The following is a 24427-nucleotide window of genomic DNA, read 5'->3' as shown; positions in this document are numbered from 1 at the left end:
TGTATCTGCTTTTTATCCCAGTCAGGTTTAATCTATAAGCACTTTAAAACAATAATCAACTGTCTCCAGCTACAACGCAGGAAAACAATAAAAAAACATAATCTTGTTGCCATGACAACTTAAAACTAAAACAAAGACTGAAGTATTTCAGTGATTTTATTTAATTGTAAATAAGGTCACACATTATGATGATATTCACATCAACAAGAATAGGAAGAACCTTCTTCCTGTTAAAAACACCAAGTGGGCGGATGACATCATCTTAACACATAGTTACAATCCTACAAGCGTGAGTCATTAATTCACAATTTGCAGAACAGTTCTGACCCATATAACCCAAGTTGATTTCCCAGTAAAATCCTTGATGATGATCAATTTTCAAGACACAAGGTATCATTTTCAAGATCATTATTAAGGTACGATCTAATAAGATGAGTAATGTTCAGAACTACGATATACATAAATGAAGTCACAAGACTTTATTATACAGAGAGCACTGGTCCGTGAGATAACGTATTCCCATTTGAAACCCAAAAAGAACTTCCTCAAAGTTATGGACAGGCTTTGAGTGCCTGTCCTGTATCAGTTAGAGATTTCCCTTTAGCTGGAGTAATGAGAGCGACCCCCTTATCTTTGTGGTTAATATAATTACTATTTTTTATTAATATAGCACCAACAATTTCCGCAGAGCTTCTCACGGTCCATCCAATCAGAGGGTCTGTCAAAACTAGAACTGACAGACTAAGACGAACCGATACTTTATGTAAAGAGGGTTCGACTTAAAAGCTAACAATCTTATAAAGCCATGTGCGGTTAGAGACTGAATGACTCTAGAATAGAACAAACAGCTCCTTAGGGTCACATCAAAAATAGATTTTTTACATAAATCTTGATGGACACCATCTGACCATAATAGGCCCAGAACCGGACACACAAGGGTTATCTTTGAATAATTTGTAATAATCGGTGAGTGGTAGCACTTTACTTACAAACAGCAAGCAGAATTTTGCAGACTATATATATATTTAATGACTAGGAGCGCTCCCCCCGCCTCCCCTTCATATATTTTTTTGAAGGATTAAAAGATTAGGCTCTTCAGTTTTTCAGCACTGAGGAATTCACAAAATCACAGATTTTAGCTTTTGACTATATGCCCACTAATCTTATTACCTTATCCCGGTTACATCTGTTATACACCAAAGCTCTGTCCTCAGTCAAATTCTACTTCTACAGCTATATTCTTATTGAACAACGAAAAGGGACAGGGTTACCAGAAACATAGAAATCTGTATTTATCTGTAGGGCTTCACAGAATATTTCATTGTTTAAAAAGTTTTTTTTTGGTCATTTATTATTTTTATGTTGGCTAGTAAATATTTGGGCATCTTCACAGTCTCTGCCATAATACTTTACAGCGGGGCCGGACTGGTGCTGACGAGGCAGCCTTGGCACTTTAAGGCCAGCGGGCACCTGATGACGTAAATGTGGCCAGCCACTGCTTTTATGCTCATTTAGTGCGTGGCTGGGTATTTCCAGCTGGTGACCACACACTGTAGTGCCTGTTTTATGGTCGCATACAAACAAGCATTTAAGGTGAAAACATTTAAGATTATACAAAATTCATGATTATTGTTATATGCAGAAGATACATTTTCATGGCTATATTCCTTGAATGAAAATAAAGAAAATCTGTTTCACCTCTAAACAAGTTCTATACTATACTGCATAATAACACAATAGACTAAATACCTGCAGTAAATGTGTATTTTATGGTATTTTCTGATTACGTGCATTAAGAAAAGAAACTCATTTCATGTTATTGCTGCATCCAGACAAAGCATTTATTAGTACTTCTACAAGGAAGATAATAGAAGAAATCAGTATTCTGATCTATCCCTTCCTGATGCCTCCCCCTCTGTCTTTGGTCATGTAACCGTCTCACCCCTCTACAATCCACCATAAAGGCTGCTGGTAGACTTATCTCCCTCTCACATCGCTTTACTAACGTCTCTCCTCTCTGTCAGTCTCTCTATTATGTGCTTCAGGATTCATTTCAAGAGCCTGACTCCTACTTTCATAGTCCTTCACAGCGGTTCCCCTCCCTACATCTCCTCACTCATCTCTAAATACACTCCTAACCGGTCTCTCCTCACTCATCTCTAAATACACTCATAACCGGTCTCTCCACTCATCCAATGATTTCCTTCTATCTTCTCCTCTGATTTCTAGCTCCCATACCCACTTACAAGATTTCTCTAGGGCTGCCCCTATCCTCTGGAATCCCCTCCTCCGGTCTATCCGTCTCTCCCCCTGCCTTTATAGCTTAAAAAAATCCCTCAAGACCCACTTCTTTAAAGACGCTTACAACATAGCACATTAACGCCCCCCATATTCCTTTAACTCACCTTTCTCGTCCCTCTCCTGCTCTACTTTTACTAGTGTGGCTGGTCTATCCCTAACCACGGCACTTATACCGCTTGTGTAATAAACCCATGTTATATACTACTTATGTCCTGTCTACACATTGTACAGCGCTAATGAATATGATGGAGCTATATAAAACAATAATAAGAATAATAAATCTTTTTTTAATACTTTGTACTGCATTTAGCTAATCAGGTATCAAAACACACACACATATATATATAATTTATGTGTGTGCTTGTGTCATCATTAGCATTAATGCAGGCGGTATAGTCTTATTCTGTTTTTATAAATCGAAATTCTAGATTGTACAGATCTTCTGTTCTTTTTAACCACTAAAGATCATCAAGAGCAAGATACCAGTTCCTATAACTGCACATTATTTTCTCTGGCTTGTTGTCAAATTCTGCCACCTGCTGTACTGTTACCTGAATTTTAGCAGTTAGAAATGTACTGTTCTTTCTCTAAATCCAATACATCCCAAAGGCATTTTCAATAAATATCAGAAAAAAAAACGCATGGATTGCTTACATTTTTATCTTGCCCGGAATTCAATTCTTTTTAGTGATCTCACCCCCCCTCCAAAAAAAAAAAAAAAAGATACATGTTGTCAACCAACCTGATTATTGCAAAATTTACATTGAAAAACAGTTAATGATGTAGAGTCTTTCTTCATACAAGGTTGTGCCTTGGACACATATATTAGATATTAATATATTATTGTAGAGTGTATATATATCTATATATATATATACACATTATTATAGAGTGTATATATACATATATATGATATAAATATATATTGTATTATACACTCTACAATAATGTATTTATATCATATATATATATACACACACACACACACATGTATACACTCTACAATATATATATATATATATATAATTATGTTTGTAACATTTGTTATGTTATTACTTTTATCTATGTAGAAAAGGTTCCATCGACATTCTTCTAAAATCAGTAAAACAGTCATTGATTTTTCTCTGAAAAATGCTAATGCTGTCCATGACTGGGGTTCAAATATTACACAGACCCCAACATACCAGCGTTGCCACTTTCAGATGGTGCATGGTCTACGTGTCAAGCTTTTAATGTTCTAGAATAATAATGTGTCTCAAAATGTTTAATAAAAGACTACATTGGGAAAACAACGGAGTATGTTGCCTTAATCAGCATTTAACAATGTATATATTTATGTGTGTGTCTACGTAATTGAATGTTCCCGTCATGTCTTCCCTTCGTCCTTCTGTGGTATATGTATTAAGATGTCTAAGGCTGTCCTATGTTTTGTTGGTAAGACCACATGCTATGTTATCAGTCTCTCTTTATATTCTCTCTGAAGCCATGGTCTCAGGAACAGGACATAGTATTCTAAACGAGCTCTCCCCAGGCTGCTGGTGACATTCACCGCTGTTTTTTTCTCCCCGTTGCTTCACTACACTGCCTGCTCGCCTGTAAATATTTTGAAAAGGTAATTCCCAATTCAGATTGAAAAAGTACATACATAATTATTAGAGGTGCCTCATCTATAGTTTAGTTATATACTCCATGGCTAGGACTTGTTTTTCTTAGACTATATGTAAATTACACACACACACATATATATATATATGGTATTTTGTCCCCGCTTTCATCACTTATCTCACTTAATATCCTGGATCTGCCTTTCTTTACTCCCCCAAGTGCTCCAAGCTTGACCTTCTTTCCTCTACCACATGCTCCAATATAGATTAAAGAAACCTCAACAGAAAATTAGAATTGTCACCAAATGAAGCAGGATTAGCATGTGGTGTGGGGTAGAAGAAACGTACACTATTGTATGGCCCTTTTTACTGCTTTCCAAACTTAAAATTACAATAAACAGTTTCTGGTATAATCTTGGACCATGCTGGCTGTTTGCGAATAACCCATTTTATGTGTGTACAAGTGATGAAAGTTGGAACCCTATACGATGGTATACCTGGACACGTAGAAACCAAACTTTTTAATACATTTCAATGCTGAGGTGGGCGATTAACTGCAAATCTCCAAAACTGGTAATCCATTTAAAATATTATGCCTCTTCATATATTTAACAAAACAAGATGCATTTCCTTGAAGAAGAAATTTTTTAACCTTAAACAAGGTATTAGCCAAATATATTACAAGATTGTACCCTCAGGATGGAGAGGACAGCCTGTGTGGCTGATTTTAAGGGTGCCGACGAGTTCCAAACTTGTACATACCTACCCAAAAATACAATGCATACAAACATGAAAACATATAGATATATGATATGCTGTACCTATAATCCCTTGTTCAGTTGTACTGATTGTGGTATTCTAGGGCCAGGATCCTAGCAAGAAATCAATGCACAACCAGCAAATACTACTTAAAGGCACCTACCCGTGGCATAAATATGGGGATTCCGTCACACTACGCGGTCATATATTGCTTATTTTGCCACTTTTGTATTTGCTGGGTGTGCACGGATTTCTTGCTTTGTTGCGTGTACACGTTGGTCGTTTCAACAGCACCCCGGTATCTGAATTTGTATACCCAGGGTCCTGCCTGATCTTGATCTGATCAATTAACTCCATTTTCCACAAAAGTTTTTATTTTAACACAGTATTACTGTTCTAAAGATTCATGTAAGATTTTCATTTATTTTTTTATAAAATACTACCTTTCAATAGCATTAAGTGGTTCTTAACACAAATAATGTTGAAAACAAATTTATATATATTCAGGGTATGATGATTTCCCTTTTTTTGTGTTTGTTTGTGTGGGTTTATGTTGACTCACTTTTACATATTGCTAATACGCATGGTTCTGAGTCCCAGACTGCTTTAATATACACATAATTATAGATAATAGAGGACAATATGTCAACATTCCACATTTCTCTATACACTTGTTCTTATCTTCAATAGCACAGCACTCTTTCAGGATTAAAGAATCAATATTTTATTGTGGACTAAACCGAGGGCTCTTGTTACTAAGAAACACTAATTACCAACACAGAGAATTTAAAATATCCAAATTACAAAGTGGCAAAGAATAACATTATTGTGGAGAATGATATTCAGTCTAATGAGGGATCAGCGTATAAAAGATTCACACAGGGTCTAGAGCAAGGGCCAGACATCAGGGTGCATTGCCCAAGACAATAAAGGTGGTTTCTACTCCAAGTCTTAATACAGCAAAACCTTGATCATGGGAAATAGATATCTTACTTACATTTAGTTACATATTATTATAACCATAGTGTTAACTATTGACAAAGAACAAAGGCAGTAGTTGACTGTTCTTACAGCCCCTGAGTATGATATTGACCCCTATGGTACAGCGAGGTCTCCCGGTAGGGGACCATCAACGTCTCTCTTTGACTACAGCTGGGGCCATCATAGCTGGAAGTAATGCCCACTGATGCTAATGAATCCTGTAATCATCATGTACAAGAAGCTTGTAATCACAAGCATGTGTCCATAATATAACCGCATATCAGTGCCATAACCATTCAGATCCAAACCAGATACACACATGGAGAGGGGTCATTTTGGTGTCACTGCAATCAGCCATAGACAGTCGTAATGCCCCTTTGGTGATATCGCTGCCTTTATGACTTCATGGCCATTTGAGAAACACAAAGCCATATGTGTGCCACTGGAAGCCTGAGGTGGAAATCCATGTGCATAGCAGTAACCCCGAAAGCCAAAGCATCAGGGCAGTGGGAAATAGCAGCCTCCAGCACTCGTGGTGCATGATAATCCTAACAAGTCAATTGCTGTTCCCCGTCAGCCATCGCTGGATTGATATGAGATTAATGCATTTATTATCACTCATTTATGTGCATGAACTAGGATATTACCCAAGCAATGCAAACAGATATAACACAGAAAGCACACAAAATGCTAACCCAACATGATGGTTGATTCCTTGCTCCTAGGTCACCATTAGCATTCATCACCTCCTGTAGGATACCTGGTGCTTTCATTAACTAGACATCTATAAATTACGCTTCAACACTGCAGTCTCTTTCTCGAGGGCCATGTAGCAAAGCTTGACAGCAATACACACACATGATTATGGGAATGATCTTCAAACAGGCAATTATATTCTAGTCATGACACTCCACCGTCACCTATCAAAGTAATTTGATCTAAAGGAGAGATTCCTTACCGTTTGACATAGATCAGTTTATTACATGTCAATGAAAACGCTGAAGACACTTTCGTACAGAAAGTAATACGTAGGTAAAAAACATGAATTTGAAATACACAAACGGCCACCATGGACGATACAGTAGATCACTCCATAATAACCGGTAATTGATTCAATCGATGTTTTTGTCTTTTTAAACCCTTAAGTCTTTTACAACAAAACAATTAAGTTATTCTGCAGAAATCTAAGTAGCTGTTTCCTTGGGAAGTTATGTATTATTATTAATAATTAATTCAATATGGCTTTAGTAACACTTTTGTGCTGTAACGCTGATAAATGAGCATCATGTGATTTGAAGAAAGACAATTTTATAGAATGTGATCTTCTAGGTCCTTGTCGGTGAAAGACATTAGGTATGATGTGACAGAGACCCACACTCGGACGGAGCAGCTTCGCCATAGAAATTCTCCTTGCCTTGAATACTCAATTGCTCAAGGGATTAACGTTTTTATATTCCCCCAAGCACCAGCCGAGACTTAGTGTAAAACAGAACTCGGATAACTGAAGACAGCACAGATATTTATACACAACGCATGATAGGATGTAGGGTATAATCTCATCAACCACCAGACAGCCCGGCGCGGCATACAGTTCTATGGCCAGCAATGCCCACCCGACAAAGAATCACTATTTCGAGGTGATCCCAAGGGAGCAGCGTCAATCCTGGAGTACCACAGATAGCTCAAGGTCCAAAGATGTTATGGTCCAAAAAGCTACATAAGCAACAGTCTCGGACACTTCCCCGGGAATAGTCCGCACAGTAGCTAAGAAAAAGTTCCATAGCCGCAGCTGGGTAAACCCCAGTACTAATGATTAGTAATAAAACCAGGATTCCCAAATGAGCTCCCTCTCCATAACCACAAGATTAATGTAACCTCAAAAGAGTGACGTGGTGGGACAAAGGGCGTCCGTAGAAACATGGTTCCAATTGTCGGCGGGCATCGCCACGGTTCCTAGCCTCCGTACAGTTCCATGAATTTGCAGCTAGGTGCAGGTCAGACGCATAGAGCGTTTCCTGGCTTGTAGAGACCCCATTGCCGGCTAGTTCAAGGGAGTCTGGTTAGGGCAGACCAGACAACCTGTGCCCCCCAATGAAATCAGGGTTAATCAGACATGAGGGAGCTGGGCAGGTAAGGAATAAGAGAAGAAAGCCCTCAGAACTTAACATTTAAGGAGTTGTTGAGAAGTTCTGTTCCCGGCAGACTTTTCAAAACCACATTGTTTATTTACTAAAGAGGGAGTTAGAAGAAAAGCTGAACTTTTAAACTCTGTAATTGCAGTATGAATTATTAAGGGCTAATCCCAGTAAATTTCCCTAGAAAAGGGGCTTAAATCTGCTTCCACCTGGGGAAAGAAGCTTTACCAAGTTTGTGAAACATTACATTCGGAGTTCCAAAGGCAAAAATCCATCAACTACTCTACAAAGAGCTGTGAATTACACCAAAAAAGTTAAGAATCACTCTTAATTCTTTTTCTTTGAAAAGAAAAAGTTCTCTGAAAACATTCTTGAAGGAACATTTTGAAGGCATAGAAGAACCGTGATTTCGTTCTAATCTGCACGTCATAGTCTAACAATGACATCCTGTGTTTTAGACCAACCTGTACCGCCAGCATTTTGGGACTCGGAATACAGCATTAGCCCCGACCGCCACTGCTGAAAGCCTTATCGTAGCCTAGAGTAATTTAATTCTCGCAGCTCCATAAATATTGCACTTTCTTACAGGGATTTACTGCACTTGCCAAAATGACCTTTATAGGGAGTGGAGATCGTTCGTTTTCTCAGCAAAGAAAAAAAAAACCTTTTCTGTTGCAGAAGCAGAATCTAAAAATGTCTTCCACACATCAACGTTATTTCACTGGAGAACAGGTCCCTCATGGGCTCCTTGTATGAACCTAGAATATATTTGCATTAATCTATCTAAACTTTGTGCAGGACTAGTATAAACAATTTGGACAACCTTTTATCATAAACCAATCGATTTTATTTATTATCCATTGTCTTTCCTTTCTGATCTCTTGAGTCTTTCTGGGTTTTTTTCTTCTTCACTAAACTGTAAGTTATTTGCGAGCTGGGGAGAAATAGATTAAGTATGTAATACGAAGGGATCGCCTAGAAATAGTAAAAAGGACAGAAGCTATAATTACATTGAAGCAGCAGAAAAATATTAATGGATTTTCTTGAATGGTAGCAAATCACGTCATTTACTTGGTAATAATTTATATACATATATAAAAAAAAGTTATTTTCAAGCCAGTCAAACAGGGTATAAAACAAACTCTGGATTTTATAAATTCATTCATATGAAATGTTTCATGGAATAAGATTTTTTTTAAAAATCTACTTGTAGTAACCAAAAATACTTTCCACGAAGAGACGGAAATTAAGACTCCAAAAAAAAACCTTTTTGAGCGTAATGAAAGGTCAGTGTGATTCTGTAAACAGGCCTGCCAAGCAGATGTTCTGCAGCCAGAAACATATAGTAACAAGGATGCCGAGCAACTCATCCCAATGCCTCCGCGATCAAGTTTTGGGAAAACAGCCAGAATTTTATGGCTGAAAAGTTTTAAGTAAACAAAATGGGAATAATAACCAGACGCATCTTATTTACAGGGAGATCCCTCGGCAGCTTCTAAATTATTTATATTATTTCTATGGAAGAAAAAACCGCATACTTCAGTTAAAATGCGCATAAAGGCATAAGGTGTAGCAGCTGCTCATAGTGGAAAAATTACTTTTTTTTTTACCCAACCTCTTATAAAAGAATGAAGTCACTAAAATATCACAGCCCTATATTTACATTTTTGCTTAGAAAATGTTAGCTCATTTTGCGCATGGAATAGTGAAGCAATTAACTTAAAAGCTTTACTTTTTAATATTTTTAGTTCTATAGAGAAATGCAGAACCTTAGAAATACCAAGCAGAATCTTGAGAACTATTTTATCTTGTCTTTATTATCCGACTTTACAGACAAACCACAAGAGGAGGGAAAACTTTCTGCGTTGGTTGACGGGAGGATAACTGTTGGATTATGGGAAATGGAGGGAAAAAAAATACATTTAATGCTCTGGCTTTGGTACATGCAGCTGTAAAGCGAGATCTCAATTTTAATTTTTAATAATTTAATGGCACATTCACTGAAGTTCACATAAGGTTTTTATGGCAGATGACACATTATTATTATCTTTTATTTATATAGCGCTTTTTACTATACATCTATTCAAGGGGTCTGACAAGACTAGAATTGACAGACTAAGACAAACCGATACATTAGGTGGAGAGAGCCATAGAAATTGTCATAGTGGTGAGGCAAGAAGGCAACAGTGAAGAAAAAATACAAAGAGTTCAAATATTCCAAAGGTTTTTGTGACGATACACTGATTTAAAACCATTCATTGCCAACTAGATGAGCAATTGTGATTGCATAGGTTATACTATATACAGTATCCTGTTTCGTCTATTTTTTTTACGGAACTATGCTTTTTCAAAGACCAGTTTTTATAAAGAATACACAAAACTCGAGACAACAAGTGTTTAATGTTATTTAACAGCAATACAAAATGAAATAAAAAAAAAAGTGCTCCCCGAATTATGATGCAGTCTCTGGTACTTTATATGGCTCTTCAGTGACCTGTGAAACAAAAACAAACATGTTAACAAATGTCATCAAGTGATATAAGGTTGTAATTATATATTCAGGTACTTAACTACACAAAGTTCCTGCCAAGTAAGTTTGACTGGGGTCTGCAGGAGGCAGAGACATGTGCAGCAATAAATATGTTTCGAAATACTTACAAGCCTAAATGATACAGAACTATACAAGATTGTCTTTTGGCACTCCATGGAGGAATGTAGCAGTCACCGTTTTTCACCATGGCTAAATCAAATTACTAAAGCTATTGTTTTGGAGCGATTTGAATTAAAAGTTCACCTTGTGGAAGCCTAAATTGGTGTCTCGGTGTGTCATGACCAGTCGTACCTAGTTGATTTCTGTTCTGATGTTCTCTCCCTTCTCCTCATCCCACCCCTACTAAGGCCGTCTCAACCATTTAACAACAATCAACAACTTAATAGAAGAGAGATAACTTCATGGACAAAGATAATGGAGATGCTGGGAAAAGCAAGTTTAGATGGTAGTTCCTATAGTAGACACATAAAGATGGTTTCTAAATCATATATATTGCTTATTTTAATCTGTAAACACCATTACCATGGCAAGCAGCTTCGATTCGGATAGAAAAATAAGAGTCAGATATTATATTTGAGTTTTTTTTTGTAAGGAAACTATAATAAGAATTTAACACTAGACAACTGTTCAGGTTTAGGATTTATTCATTAAAGGACAATAAAAGCATTAAAACAAAATAGGTTTTCCCCTTGGGCAGTTTGACACAAAGGACCAACCTACGGAGCTGTGAAGCAATCACCTGAGAAGCCAGGGACATTTCTGCTGACTTCTCTACATTTCGGGCTAAGGAAAGGTATGTTTACAAAGCATTCAGTAAGGGAAGTTGGTAAAAGACTCCCAAGCTGTCTCAGTATCTCTGTTATAACTCCAGGCGTGGAAGAACAGCAAGCTCCCTCCCAATCAATTACATCTCCCACAGCTTCAGAACTGTCAGCTAAATCAGATAGAGGCAGCACATTCCTATTTCTACCAGGTAACAGATACAAAGTCTCATCAAAACATTCCAAGGCTTTGCATGTTAAAGCTGATGATATAGTGCCGCGTCCAAAGAACAGATATTACCCTCATCTCGGGCACTTCTCCATACCTTATACCGGTGTCCAGCAAAGAGTTAAAAGACATTATTAACATTACCTTGTTGGAAAAAAAATACGCATCACGTGGAACAGAAATCCTCCAATGATAGGTTGAGCATGGCTCTCATTTGTCAATGGATAAAGTTACTTAATGGTGGCCTACAATCAGTTAAAAATGGCTCCTCACACAAGAAAACATGGCCTTCAACATTATGCAATGAAGAAGCGGTAGAAAACAAAAATTAACGATTAAGAATGTGAGAAATCGCAAATATCATTTAGACCACCTCAGGCAAATAAAGTTGTTTGCATACAACCAGTGTCGCCAATATTTGCCCCAAAATAGTTGACCCAAAAATTAAAATTAAGTCCAAAGGATACGGAAACCCCCAGAATAATGTGAAGACATCACAGTAGAAGGTTTCCAGTAAGGCTTCCAAAGATGTCGAAAAAGTCCAGACAATTGCATTTTATTCAAGGAAGATTACTTTGTGAGTTTAATTTTGACTCATATAAAGGACACAGAAAACCCTACATTACTCCTGCATGAACAGCTTGATTGGCTCTATAAAACACATACCTTTCCAAGTGAACGATATATTATACAGGGCCAGCTTAGCCCTTTCGGCAGGAGAAACATGCCAGGGTTGGCCCTTCAAAAAGGCAATGGAAACATTAAAAATGAAAACTGGCGCCACAAGAAATCAGCCCCCGCAAAAAAAACAAAAATATCTTCTACAAAAGTCCTTAATTCATCAATCATCAGCAATTCTATAAATCCTGGAAATGTTGCATAGTGCAGCTCAAGCCTACAGCTGCTTTATAAGCAACTGTCTTTAACAAAAACATTTCTTTAGACACTTGTTTTATTCGCAGTCTGTGAACGCGTGTCAAGGTCCTGACATCCATCAATGTCATTCTTTGTAGACTTGGCTCCAGTTCAGAAGGATCTACTTTTGAAGAGACACGCCTGCCGATATAACATTTTATCTTTCACAAACTGATTATTACGTCTTCTAATGATATTGTGGGATCCAGAGCTATGTAACCGATAGACTCCATACTTTATTGGCCATTACGCCTACTCAGGAGTAGTCCATTTTGGGAACAGAGGGCCGGTACCGGCTCCCGACACAAAGCCATCCTCAGAATTATTTCTGCAACATTTTGCCCATTGCCTCTCTCTTCCAGTGCTAATGCATCTAACGTACCTCTGATGCTTTTGCAACTTTCCACTTACTTTATTCCATTGCAAACTCATGATTACATGTGCAGATGAATGCTGTCCCCTTTGCCATTCTCTAACCCCCAACCCCCCCCCCCCAGTAGCTGAATGCGATAAAACACAACAAACTTCTGTTGCGGAGAACTTTGATGCAACGCCAGGATGTGTGAATGCAGAAAAATATCCTGCTGATCTCCTCGAGCAGCTACAGCAAATACGCTCGGAAAAAACAAGCAGGGCGTCTCCGTAATCCTTCAATAAAGGCAGCCGCGCTTTTGATGTCAAAGTCAGAAATTGTGTCCTGTGCATTTCAGAGTCTGTTTTATGCTCGCTAATTTCCGGATACTTTTTTTTGTTTTTTTAACCAAGTATCTCAGTAAACATGAGTGTTTGTAGCTTCATAATTCCGATCCATTATTTGGATTCAAGTGGAAGGTTCACATAAACCTATCATGGCATGCAGGTTCTCACACACATTGTGTGTGTGACATCATATGCTTGGCCATGTCGCACGAGACACCATTGCTCCGCCGCGTCGCACGAGACACCATTGCTCGGCCACGTCACACGAGACCACCAGCAGTCGGAAATCTGCCAGGACAGCTAACCACAGGGGGCGATTGAGTCTTTACTTTGGGAATAAGATGGGCCGAGTAGTTCTTATCTGCTGAGAAATTTTAAATTTAATGTTTTGTATACATTTTGAGTGCTATATGGACTATCCGGGGATTTTATTCTGGATTGCCCTGCTAACTACTGTTGCATTCCAAGGGTTAAATCGAATAATAATTTGAGATTCTCAACCGTTTCTGAGCTCACATGGAATGAGAAAAAAACACTCAAAATCTATTTGTAGCAATTTTTGGTTTGTTTTTCTTGAAATAACATTACTACACAGCAAACGGTGCCTTTCTAAAATCAATATAAAGGATGAACATGAATGCAATCCAACGCCGGATGCTTATTTTTGGTAGCAGCTGAGATGTCTTCTTGTCTATCACATAATTTCATCTAACACGCTTAGGTCATTAAACGTGTCGGTTTTTTTTTTCAGATGCGTTATTTCTTACGGACATTTCATTTAAACAAAAACCCATCTTCTGCATGGCATTTTATTAGGGTACCTATCCAATCCAATCTTTTACAGCTTCCCTTAAGGAAAAACGGTCACTTGTGTTAAAACATAACTGCTAACTTTAAAAGGCTATAATCTTACCAGCCTCTGAGATCTTGTCCTCAGCTTCGCCCACACGGTGTGATAAGCCTGGAGAGAAAGAAGATTTTTTTTTTATTTTTTTATTATTTATTGTATTTTTTTATTTATTTTTTTACAGCGCATCCAATGACCACCAGGTTGTACTGGATTGGGATTGCGTAAAACATTTCATGGGTACTCAAGAGGGCATACCGCAGGGCTACAATATAATTCTCCTTTTATTTTCAGTTAAAGTATATTACAGTTGTCTAGTAAACGTCTTCCCGTGCCTGTCTTAAAGAACAAGACGTACAGGACCCGTATTTACACACACACGCACATTTTTATATAATAAATATATGTGTGTGTGTGTATATATTTTATATATATATATATACACACACGCACATTTTTATATAATATATATATATATATATACATACATATACACACACACACACGCATATGTGTGTGTGAATATATATATATATTACACACACATACATATATATCTTTAGCAATGCATTATATTTCACATGCCTCTCAGATGTGTTCAAAATTAAGGTAGGGTTTTCTTTATAAAAAGGGACAGATTGAAAACTACATGAACATCACCGTATTTAATTTTAGTACGTCCTTCCCGTACACAAATCATGCAACGCAATATCACAAAGTACTTCGCCTCCTAGCAGGATAAATGAGCAGACTAGATAGGCCTGATAGTTCTCATCTGCCTTCAAATTGTACGTTTCCAGCGAAGTGTTTGAAAATAACAAAATAAAATGTGAACTTTTTTTTTTTTTCCCAATACAATCCATCTTTTCTCCCCAAAAATGAATTTCCAGCTCAGCGTGGCACTGTGCTGAGATCCTACAAAGGACACAAAAACAGAATTGCCTTTCACAGCTTAGATATGATTTAATAATTCAGTAATTATGGTACGCCATAAAAAAAAGACAGGGCGCTATTACACATTGGCAGAAATCTGCACGGCTTTATTTGACGCTCAAAGGGAAAATAAAAGCAGGAGCGCACAGTCGCTTGGGAATATCTGAAGTGCTTGTAAACAATGGGCCTTTATAATCATAATGACAAAGAATACAAAGGCGGATATCCACAACTATTCGTAAAAGAGACAGCGCTTTCTTTGATTGGATTAAACAGCACTTCTTCAATGTACCGCGAGACATAAATCAATGCAGCCAGTCTTGGATTATCGGCCACGGTTAGTCCAATTAAAAGGGGGCCGCTTGGCTGTACTCTGCCTTCATCATCATACGGTTCCTTGCAGAAGAACCTTTCAAGTAAAGGGTTTCTAACACCAAAACCAGGAATTCTTGTGTTTTGTAGCTTTAGATGAATGGTTATGTCAGATCAATTATAAATGCCAGGACCAGACTCGCCTACAACGACTCTAATGAATGGTGTCCCATATCTGTGCGGTTTTGTGTATAAAGATAGATAACAAAAATAAAAAATATTTCTGGGCTGGAATTGCTATTCCGGTCACATTCAGATTTTATGGGTCGACATTATCCATGTACAGAATAACAGCCTTATTCATAGGTCATCTTTCATGAAACACAGCCTCTTAAAAAGCTGTCTCTAAGTGTAAATGCAGTTTAATGATACAGTTGGCGCCTAACTCTTTGTGTTTTCTTACACAGATCGCTGTGGATGTGTTTGTGGATGACAAAAAAACAAAACGAAGCTGGTGTCTAAATTACTCTGTCCTGCTCCTTCATACTATATAGATTTACCCATTTGTCTTCTGCGGGGAGCCAGTTCCTCATCTAATGTGAACAATAGGTAGCAAATTAGCCTTGACTTTCTTTGATTAATCTGAAGGCACATCCCTACAAAATTCTAATGCTTACATTCCATTTATACCCCATACTTTGTTCATTGCAGAACTCTTGCTATCGTACTAAATGCCAGCATGCGTCTTTTACCTGTAAATGCCTTGGCAGAGAAAGACCTTGGAATCGACGCAAATGCTCAGAGGAGGAACGTGGAAGGGAATGAACAGCTGTCACTTCATATTGCAGACAGAAGCTTGTCCGTGGGATATGAGGTCCTTCCGTGAGGTCCACAAAATCGCCAAGCCTGAAATAAGCAAAAAGCAATATTAGTAGAGCTCCTCTCATCAGCACCATGAGACCAAGAATCCACCAAATGTCATAGGAAAAATACTACAGAACATACTACATAACCTGGTGTGAGCTTCCAGTGACCTTCTCTCCCCTCGGTGAGGTGGGGGGACAGGACGTCACTGAAAGTGTCGTCATTTTGGCGGAAGCTCACCTTGGGGCCAAATGGCGGTGCTTTCAGTGATGTTCTCATCCATTTGGAGGATCAGACATTACCTGGTGCACGCTTCCACCATTTTGGTGTAAGTTCGTGCCAGGTTATGTGCGATCCTCCAATCGGATGAGGCGCCGCCATTTTGGTGAAGTTTTGCACCTGGTTATGTCCGCGGAGATGCGGACGAAGATAGAAGATGAACAACAAGAAGATGTAGAAGTGGTTGGCAGAGAAGGTTGGGGAAACATTTAAAGTGTGTGAGGAATAATGAACGAGAATGAGAGTGTGAGTGATCGTAAGGATGCGAATGCACATGTCTACTTTATATCCTAGTTTTATTATTTTATTTATCTTCTCCTAACATTCCCAATGCTGAACCAATCAGCCAATCTAGTGGCATCAATCTATAACCTTGTTACCTGCCTTACACTCGTACCATAAATTGGTGTGTCGCGGCATAACTGGATTGTAGGATCTTAACTGTAACTGTGTCATATTGATCGCTTTTAACTCAATTGGCTACGGTTTTTACTAGAGGAATGCATTTTATTAGGCCCATAGAACACTGTGATACACTCTTATCTTGCTACTACAAAAGACAGACATCAGGGAGGAAAGTAGGACTGAGGGCCGCAAGTCCCAAGCAGCAATCGACACCTCTGGATAGGTACACTTGGGAAGTATGCCACGTTCCATCTACCTCATCTGTATTCTGCGCAAAACCACATATTTTACTGGAATAAAAAAATTGTAATGAACATTGTAACAATCTCAGGTGTTTTGCTCTTTGTTACACTGACATTTAAAATGCCGGAGGAACAAATTTAATAATGATCAAATGAATGTAAACACATGCGCAGAATGCTGGACAGATGGACGGACAATAATCAACAGCAAAATATGAAAAATGAATGATTATATTGTGAGAAGTAGATTTTAGAGGTTTGTTCAGTTCCAAGCGTTAAATAAATGGACGTCTAAAGATTAATGAGGCTATCACTTTGTGTAATTAAAAATGTAGTTTGATCACACAATCCAAAGTTGAAACTGCTGTCTTGGGTCTGGGGGAGAGCTATAGAGTTGGTTACAGTTGGTGATTAGGATTATCATTCATTTATACGGCGCCAGCAAATTCTGCTGTGTTAGGAAACAGCGATTAAGAATGGCTGCCTATAAGATTCTAATTTACACGGAAAACAATGGCTGATGTAAGGCCCCTACAGGCCGCATTGACAGTAAGGGTGTCTGATTGGAGGCGTGCTGGTCACCCATGGACTTCATAAAAATGCCCATTAGCTCAGCAGGTCTACAATTTAATATGATATGAATTATCTACGGCGCTTCAAATGAAAAGGCTCAAGAGCTTGCAATATTTTTCATAAAAAGTCACTGGTCCTTATGGCGTATTCCCTTATAGGAAGATTCTTCGATATCTTCAGAGCCAATACCCAAAATTGTTAGGCTATACTCTATGCTGCTGAGACTCGGGATATAGTGAATTATTCACCTGTGAAGTGTCACCAGTCCATGGGGGTGTTGTGATGCTTTTTCCTCCACTGCAGTCAATTTATACCTAAAAAAAAAAAAAAAGGAAAAACATCTTATCATACATGCAATATTTTGTAATTTATGACTAATTATCCTATGAGCAAGATGTAGGGAAGCATGCCACACACCCAGAGATGGGTTTAGAGCATTTATTTGTCCAAATCTCTGGCATTTGGAGAGTTAAAGAGTGGCCATGAGAACAGAAGGGTCAATCTTAAAAGAAAACACCACCCCAGGCATGATATTAGTGGAATACGGGGTTGTGTTCAAAGTATCATCTTTGAACATGCAAGATCTCTGAGACCAGCTGTTGAAGGATTGACATTACGCATACAGTCAGTGACAAGAAGGCGCATGTACCCAGCTAAACATTATAGCCCAACCAGTAACCGAAGGGGTATATTGAACAATGCACTGAACACCCAAACTCCTTGACTTCACTAGGAGTTAGAAAAGGCCAACGCAAGGGTCTTTTCCAAAAAGGGCTTTATAACTGCGGCCACTCAGCAGAAATTTGATACAAGCCTCCCATATTACAATTATATACGTTTCCCTTTTTATTATATCATTTATTATGTGGCTTACAGATGGCTCCTAGACAGCACAAGGTCCAAGGTCATATGATTAACCTTTATGACCTACCTGCTCATGACCTGTAGAATGGTTATAGACCTGAACGCACAGAGCTATCAATTGCTCTGTATATCTTGGTTCACCCGACTTCTATACCTTCTAAAAGATCAGAAGTACTCAAAGCCAACCCAACAAACACGATTTTTTTGGATTTTTAGTTCTATGCTAATAATCAACTAAAATTTGCATAGTAGAAAGACTGACGATTTAGCAAACAACATGCAGAAATAAGACATTTTCCCAAGAAGGAATAAAAAAATCAGTTTGTATCTGTAGGGTCTTGATAGAAATTTGAGAAATGTAGTAGTTAAAGAGATTAGCGATAATGGTCCATTTTGGTTTGCTGATGGTTAATGGTCTTCCGTTGGAAACCCGTGCCCAATCAAGCAGGTAATTAAGGATAATTCGGAACGGTGTAAAACTCAGCCGAGATACCTGCGGCAAAATGCTTTCATAGGCAAGAGGGGTTATTGAGATGGTGCGGTTTGGCCTTCTTAATGCACTGATTTTGCGGAGTTTATTCCTAACAATGGATACTTGTAGTCGGATTAAAGCGGTTTTAGACCTGGGGACTGCAAGAGCAGCCAGAAGAGAAATAAATATTTTATGTGAAAAGAAATAAATACTTGTAGCCATTAGTCTAGGTTTCTGCTTCGCCTTCGCGTTCTGTTAAATGCCTGGAGTCTTTTTTTAAGGAAGCAAAATCGTTTTTCTTCTAAAGAGCGTATGACTAAGGGGAAAACTCAGATTGCAGTTTGTTCTTACTGGCTTTCACACTCATTGGCACGGAGAAAGCTAATTAGAAGCTAAATCTCCGTTATAAGAGAAGAAAGAAAAAAACACTGAAGTAAAGACTACAGAAGAACGTACACGTGAAAAAAGGAAAGAACGAGGTCCGGCGGACAGTAAAAATTAGCGAGAATTACCCAGTTTGTTGTAAAAAGTATGCAAAAAGTTTCAAGACCCGCTTTGCTCATTGTATTGTTAGAACTCCAGAGCATCAGACTGTATATTTTTGTGTGTTACCTACAGCCAGGTGCATATTAGAGTTAGAACCCTAAGGGTAAGGCAGCAACTCTCAGCCGAAGACTGCAAGTCCAGGCAAACCAAAAACACAAGAAAGCACATTCACCGAAAGGGGACTGCAAAGAACCCCTAAATGGATCCAGGCATGGCTTAAATTATCTATGCCAGATATTTATACAACATTTGCTGTAGGTATTTACTGGGTCTGTGCAGGTTACTTCTTTGCGATGGTGTATAAAACAGCTTTGACAGAACAACCACCAAATCAGAGCGCAATCACAGAGAAACAGTCCATCAGGGTATGGTGTTCTAATTTCAAGGGATCGGAGCGTACGTGACCTTAAAGGTGTGGGGCTGATATCACTGCCGAATTAGTTGCACGTATAAATGTAGAGACTGAACAGGCATAAATGTGAAGGCTGATGTATATTAGCCTGTAGTTGTGGGAGGGGCTATGGTTATTTAACCAACGCCTCTCCCTTCCACAGCTATGTTATAGCTCCTAACGTTGCCCTCCCTTGCCCCCCCTATTAATTTCCTTCCTTTTATTTCCTCTTTTCTCCTCTATCCTTTCTTTCATTTCTATTTACAGGGTGGCCCTCTATAGGCCTACCTGGTACGTCGGTCATGGCACACCTCAGACCGAATGGACCCTCTCTGGGTCTTTGGTTCTCCGTTCTACTAATCCTATTCGTTTTGCCCCTCACACAAATGTTGGCTTCAGGTCATCTGTCTAAACACAGGCATCAGTAGATACCTCTGCTCGTGTCAGTGGAACTGACAACACAAAAAGTACAGTTTATCTTTTTAAGACCTATGGACCATTTGTAAAGCCTTCCCCTTCAGCATCTTTGTCCACCACGGACTGAATACAAAAGGTAGTTTGATAATCAGAAGTATAGAGGCGCCAGTCTTAACAATAAACCCTCCTGTTGGTAAGTCGTTCACTTACGCATTGTGCTGAAATATTTCTCTTGCAATTTTGACTTCTACCTCCAAAGGCTCGAAGGGCAAGTCCTTCTGGATAAGGCCGAGAGCATCTTTGGTGAAAGAATGAAGATTCTCCTAGAAAAAAAATAAATACACAGAAAATAAATGAGTGGCCGGCATCTAGGAGCCACACTGCATCGCGTGCTTCTGAAAGCTAAAAAATATCTGCCATTTTGAAAGCCAGTTGAGCTACATTAATGCTGGAGAACGGCAAACGTGTTCTCCTAAGAGGATAGCGTGTCATCGATTTTTAACTACACGTTACAAAATATGCAAGAAGTAGGAATATTCCCTTATGTCTGGTTTTAGCATCTTTTCTGGAAGTCTATCAAGAGAATAACTGCTATCTAAGCCCTTCTTGGAGTGAAATCAAAATAGAATAAGTTGCTTATCTAAATTAAGTCTTTTTAATGGCACTGGTACATACTGCCGCTTCTGTGATCACAGATGTGCTTCAGGGACGGGGAGACTCGAGGCAGGGACAATTAAGTGGAAGTTCTGAAAGCAGGTTGCCATAGAAATAATACAAGGTCACAATATACGACTTAAAATGCAAGAAAAACAAGAAAAGAAGAAAAAAAAAAAAAACTAACCCTTGTTGGTTTCCAGTCATCCAGTCGGCTGTCCAGCACCACGTCGTAGCAGAACGCTCCAGAGATCACTGCAGGCAGATACCAAAAGATGAACTTTAAGCCAAGAAGTGGAGCGGCAAAGCATATGACAGGGTAAATATGTCAGAAACCAGAGGGTGTCATTAAAAAGCTATTAAAATACAGACAATATAGAGTGAGATGATATCCTGCCATCTGTAGACTATATACAGAGTCAACTAGGCAAAACAAAGCAGAGGAATAATGTTAGGGTGTCTGCCACTAAGTATCTCCTTCAGATTATTCTTAGGGTACTCTCAAGGGTGAAAAGCCCCATGTTGGAGAAGAGGGGTTGATTTGTTCTCCCAGAGAAGCTCTGGTGTCCTTCTGGCCCTGCATGATTTAAATAAGAAAGTGAAAAGCTGTGCCGGGCCAGACAACACCCCAAAGGGCAACGACAGACTCCAAGGGAGGGTGCAGCTGAACCGTTCTACCCTTCGTCAGGGTCCTTAGTTCTAACAGCCCTAATTAATTGACGTTATGGGGATTTTGTCTGAGCCAACGGTCAAAAGCAACCTGACTCCAGGGCATCCAACGAGCACCAAGATTATGGCCTAAGCCCTACAGCATTAAATGAGAATTCCCATTAAATTATTTTATTACTAATATCAGATTAAAACAAAGTTTTCAAAAATACTATCATTTTTCTTTTTTAAACGCTTGTAGTTTTTGCATGATGTAATGTTTTCAGGCAGCTACTAGGCAAACACGCCGATTCCTTATCATGTGCCTGTGGTAGAATGACTCAGTCTTAATTACCCAGCTGTACACTCTGATTGGAAGTCTATGGAGAAACAGACTTTATTAGCGTTGCCATAAAGAATCAGCTTGGTGTGGTGAACGAGCAGGGAAAGTCACTCAAAATATCACATGATTGATAACAATGGCTGCCTTCAGCTCTGCAGATAAATGGTGTTTATTGGAACAAAATGAGATAAACGAGGTTGTCGATACCGGCCGACATCACTATATACAGCAGAGAATTTTATGCTCCGATAAAATATTTTTTCCCCATAAGACTTTCCCTTTAAGGACCCTAATAGCGAGCTGAAAGTAAATTGGCATATTTTCTGCAAGAAAAACCCAAAGAGGAAATGTGGCAAACGTCTTCCTCCAAGGTCAACCTCTTATTAAATATGCCCCATTACATCATAAGATTTTTTCCCCTCCTAATTACATTAAGTATGTTATTTCTACATTTTAACCCACCATGTGCAATGCACGGTGTGACATACTCCTTCGGCGATGGCACGTGGCCTTTGCTGGCCCTTTAAGGGAATTATAAGTAATGAGTTTTGTCCGTATATTTAAATATCAGGAGGGGGGATGCGGAAACTTTCGGCTACTAAAGAAAGAAAACCAAAAAGCCCAAAGAATACAGCAATATTCTACGGCATTACGAACCCATCTTCCTAAATAAGCAAATAGGATTATTATATAATAAACTGCTCTGGAGACTGCTCCAAATCTAGGGCACGGCAAACCTAATTTATTGCAGGACTCTTACTAGATAGCGTGGGAGGGTTTACTGCATCAGCGACCTACTAACCGCAGTCAATTAATCTCATTGAATGCAAAAACGATATGTATTTCCGGGCCGATCGAAACGAGCAGTTCTTCCCAAACGAGAAACATTGGCTTTGCGATAAAGATGGCAGGCTGCATTACTCACCGTTTATGATCAGGGTACGCGGTCGGCCCACTAAGTCAGTTCTGTTAATTGTGGGCATGTTTGAATAATTTTTTAACCCTTTGCCAACTAGGGGGTTCAGAGCATATACCAGCAACCAAAGAGTTACCGGTCTCAATGTTTTTTTTTGTTTTTGTTTTTTTTTTTAAGGAGACTCTACACATACTTTGGTTATCTGTTCCTTTATACGCTAAACAATATTGTTCTGTAGCACCCCTAGAGCAAATATAAATGCTAGATAAATCTAATATTAACACTAACAGGGCACAGAAGACTATATACTATATATGAGACAATATGATTAATGTCCCCATAGTGTATTTTACTATTTCTTCCCAACTGGGGGGGGGGGGTTAAACAGGATTTTGCAGATCTGTTAGTCTTTATTGGTATGTGCTGCTATTTATGTTAGTATGATCGATTATAAACAACACTATGCAATAATCTAGGTAGACAGCTAACAAATCGATTGTTATGTTTATACACGTCTGTTTTTGTATGTTTTAAATGTACTTTTTTGATTTTAAATAAAAAAGAGAAATAATAAAAAAAAAAAAAAAAAAAAAAAGGATTTTGCATATCATGTGGACACTTTCGTATTATATCGGTAATGGAAAGGAGGATTATAAGAAGTAAGTAGGCTGTAAACACGTTACATATGGAGACCCCCTCTTGGAGGATCTAAGGGAGACTTGCGTTTCCGCTTCTTGACTTCACAATACATAAGAAAAGGTCTGACCCAGCGAGCTCTTGCTGCAGGACGCACTTGGCCGGTTCTGTATAAAAAGAATCGGGATTTCTTTAGTCTCCCTACTTGTTGAATTATTCATTATTCCGGGGCAGCTCAGTCCTTCATGCTGGAAATCTTGCTAGTGTTGGCCCTTCATAATGAATAGTGAATTGAGACAGTCAAAGTCGCAGCTCTCCCTTTAATGACCATTATCCGACCCCCACACGCTTACTTTCCTAATACCGAATCGTCTCACGTTCTCCTTATTCCTTGCTATATAGATATAGCTATTAATTTGTGGACATCCGATTCAAGGAGAGGAAGAAGCAATCACTCGCGTTAATTTCTTATCTGCGTTCTGTGCGATACTACTCCCCAAAGACAAAAACATGCATTTTCTCTTGAAAGTACAAGTTAAAGGATGCCAGACGAGGTTGGCACTGTCGCAAACGACTCCGGGGCTTGTAAATCTGCCATTAATTAATAATGTATACCATAATTCTGCGTTCACATCTGAGAGCTCATCAATTCTTAATAAGACGCTGTTTATTGTTTTCATTACACGGATACCAAACTGATTTCGCAATGGGATCCTCTGAGAATTAGAAAGTATTTTTGTTGGGTTTTGACTCATCTATTAGAAACATCAAAGCAACTGTAACGGTAATTGATCCGTACTTGAACAGGTTTACACATTCTCGTCTGTTACGTAGGAAACGTGTGGTTTCCAGCTGATGTCATTACCATGTATTACTACCATGTGCCGGAGCGCGGCCTGCCTCATCTATGTGTTTCTACAAAACAATGAAAATTGTATTTTTGGGGAATTCAGAAACTCTTGTCAATCTAACATACAATTGCAAGACTGGAGATGAAATACTAATGCAACAGATGAGCTGTGTCAACTCCATCCAGGATACACGGCGTAATGACGCACGATGGACTGACCCTTACAGGCAATATTCTCAGGGCCGGCCGAAGACTTAACGCCGCCTGGGGCGAAGTTTAAAATGCCGCCTTTAAAGAGTC

The 24427-nt window shown here is 38.8% G+C and overlaps 1 protein-coding gene across 1 annotated transcript in view; it reads right to left on the bottom strand.

Annotated features, from left to right (window-relative positions):
* Window positions 1-10163: 10163 nt before the first annotated feature.
* The window catches only part of MRPL39 (mitochondrial ribosomal protein L39), a 33014-nt gene continuing 18750 nt past the window's right edge, over window positions 10164-24427 (bottom strand). The window contains exons 5-10 of the mRNA XM_053456831.1: window positions 20922-20989; window positions 20291-20403; window positions 17639-17704; window positions 15780-15933; window positions 13849-13896; window positions 10164-10274 (exon numbers count right to left, since the gene is read on the bottom strand). Of these exons, the coding sequence (XP_053312806.1) occupies window positions 10233-10274; window positions 13849-13896; window positions 15780-15933; window positions 17639-17704; window positions 20291-20403; window positions 20922-20989 (491 nt within the window). The 3' untranslated portion in view covers window positions 10164-10232. The remainder of the gene's footprint in view (window positions 10275-13848; window positions 13897-15779; window positions 15934-17638; window positions 17705-20290; window positions 20404-20921; window positions 20990-24427) is intronic.

Source organism: Spea bombifrons, chromosome 2 (genome assembly GCF_027358695.1).
Source record: "Spea bombifrons isolate aSpeBom1 chromosome 2, aSpeBom1.2.pri, whole genome shotgun sequence".
NCBI lineage: Eukaryota > Metazoa > Chordata > Amphibia > Anura > Pelobatidae > Spea > Spea bombifrons.
The sequence above is the reverse complement of the archived record's forward strand: the minus strand, read 5'-3'. Positions and strand labels throughout refer to the sequence as shown.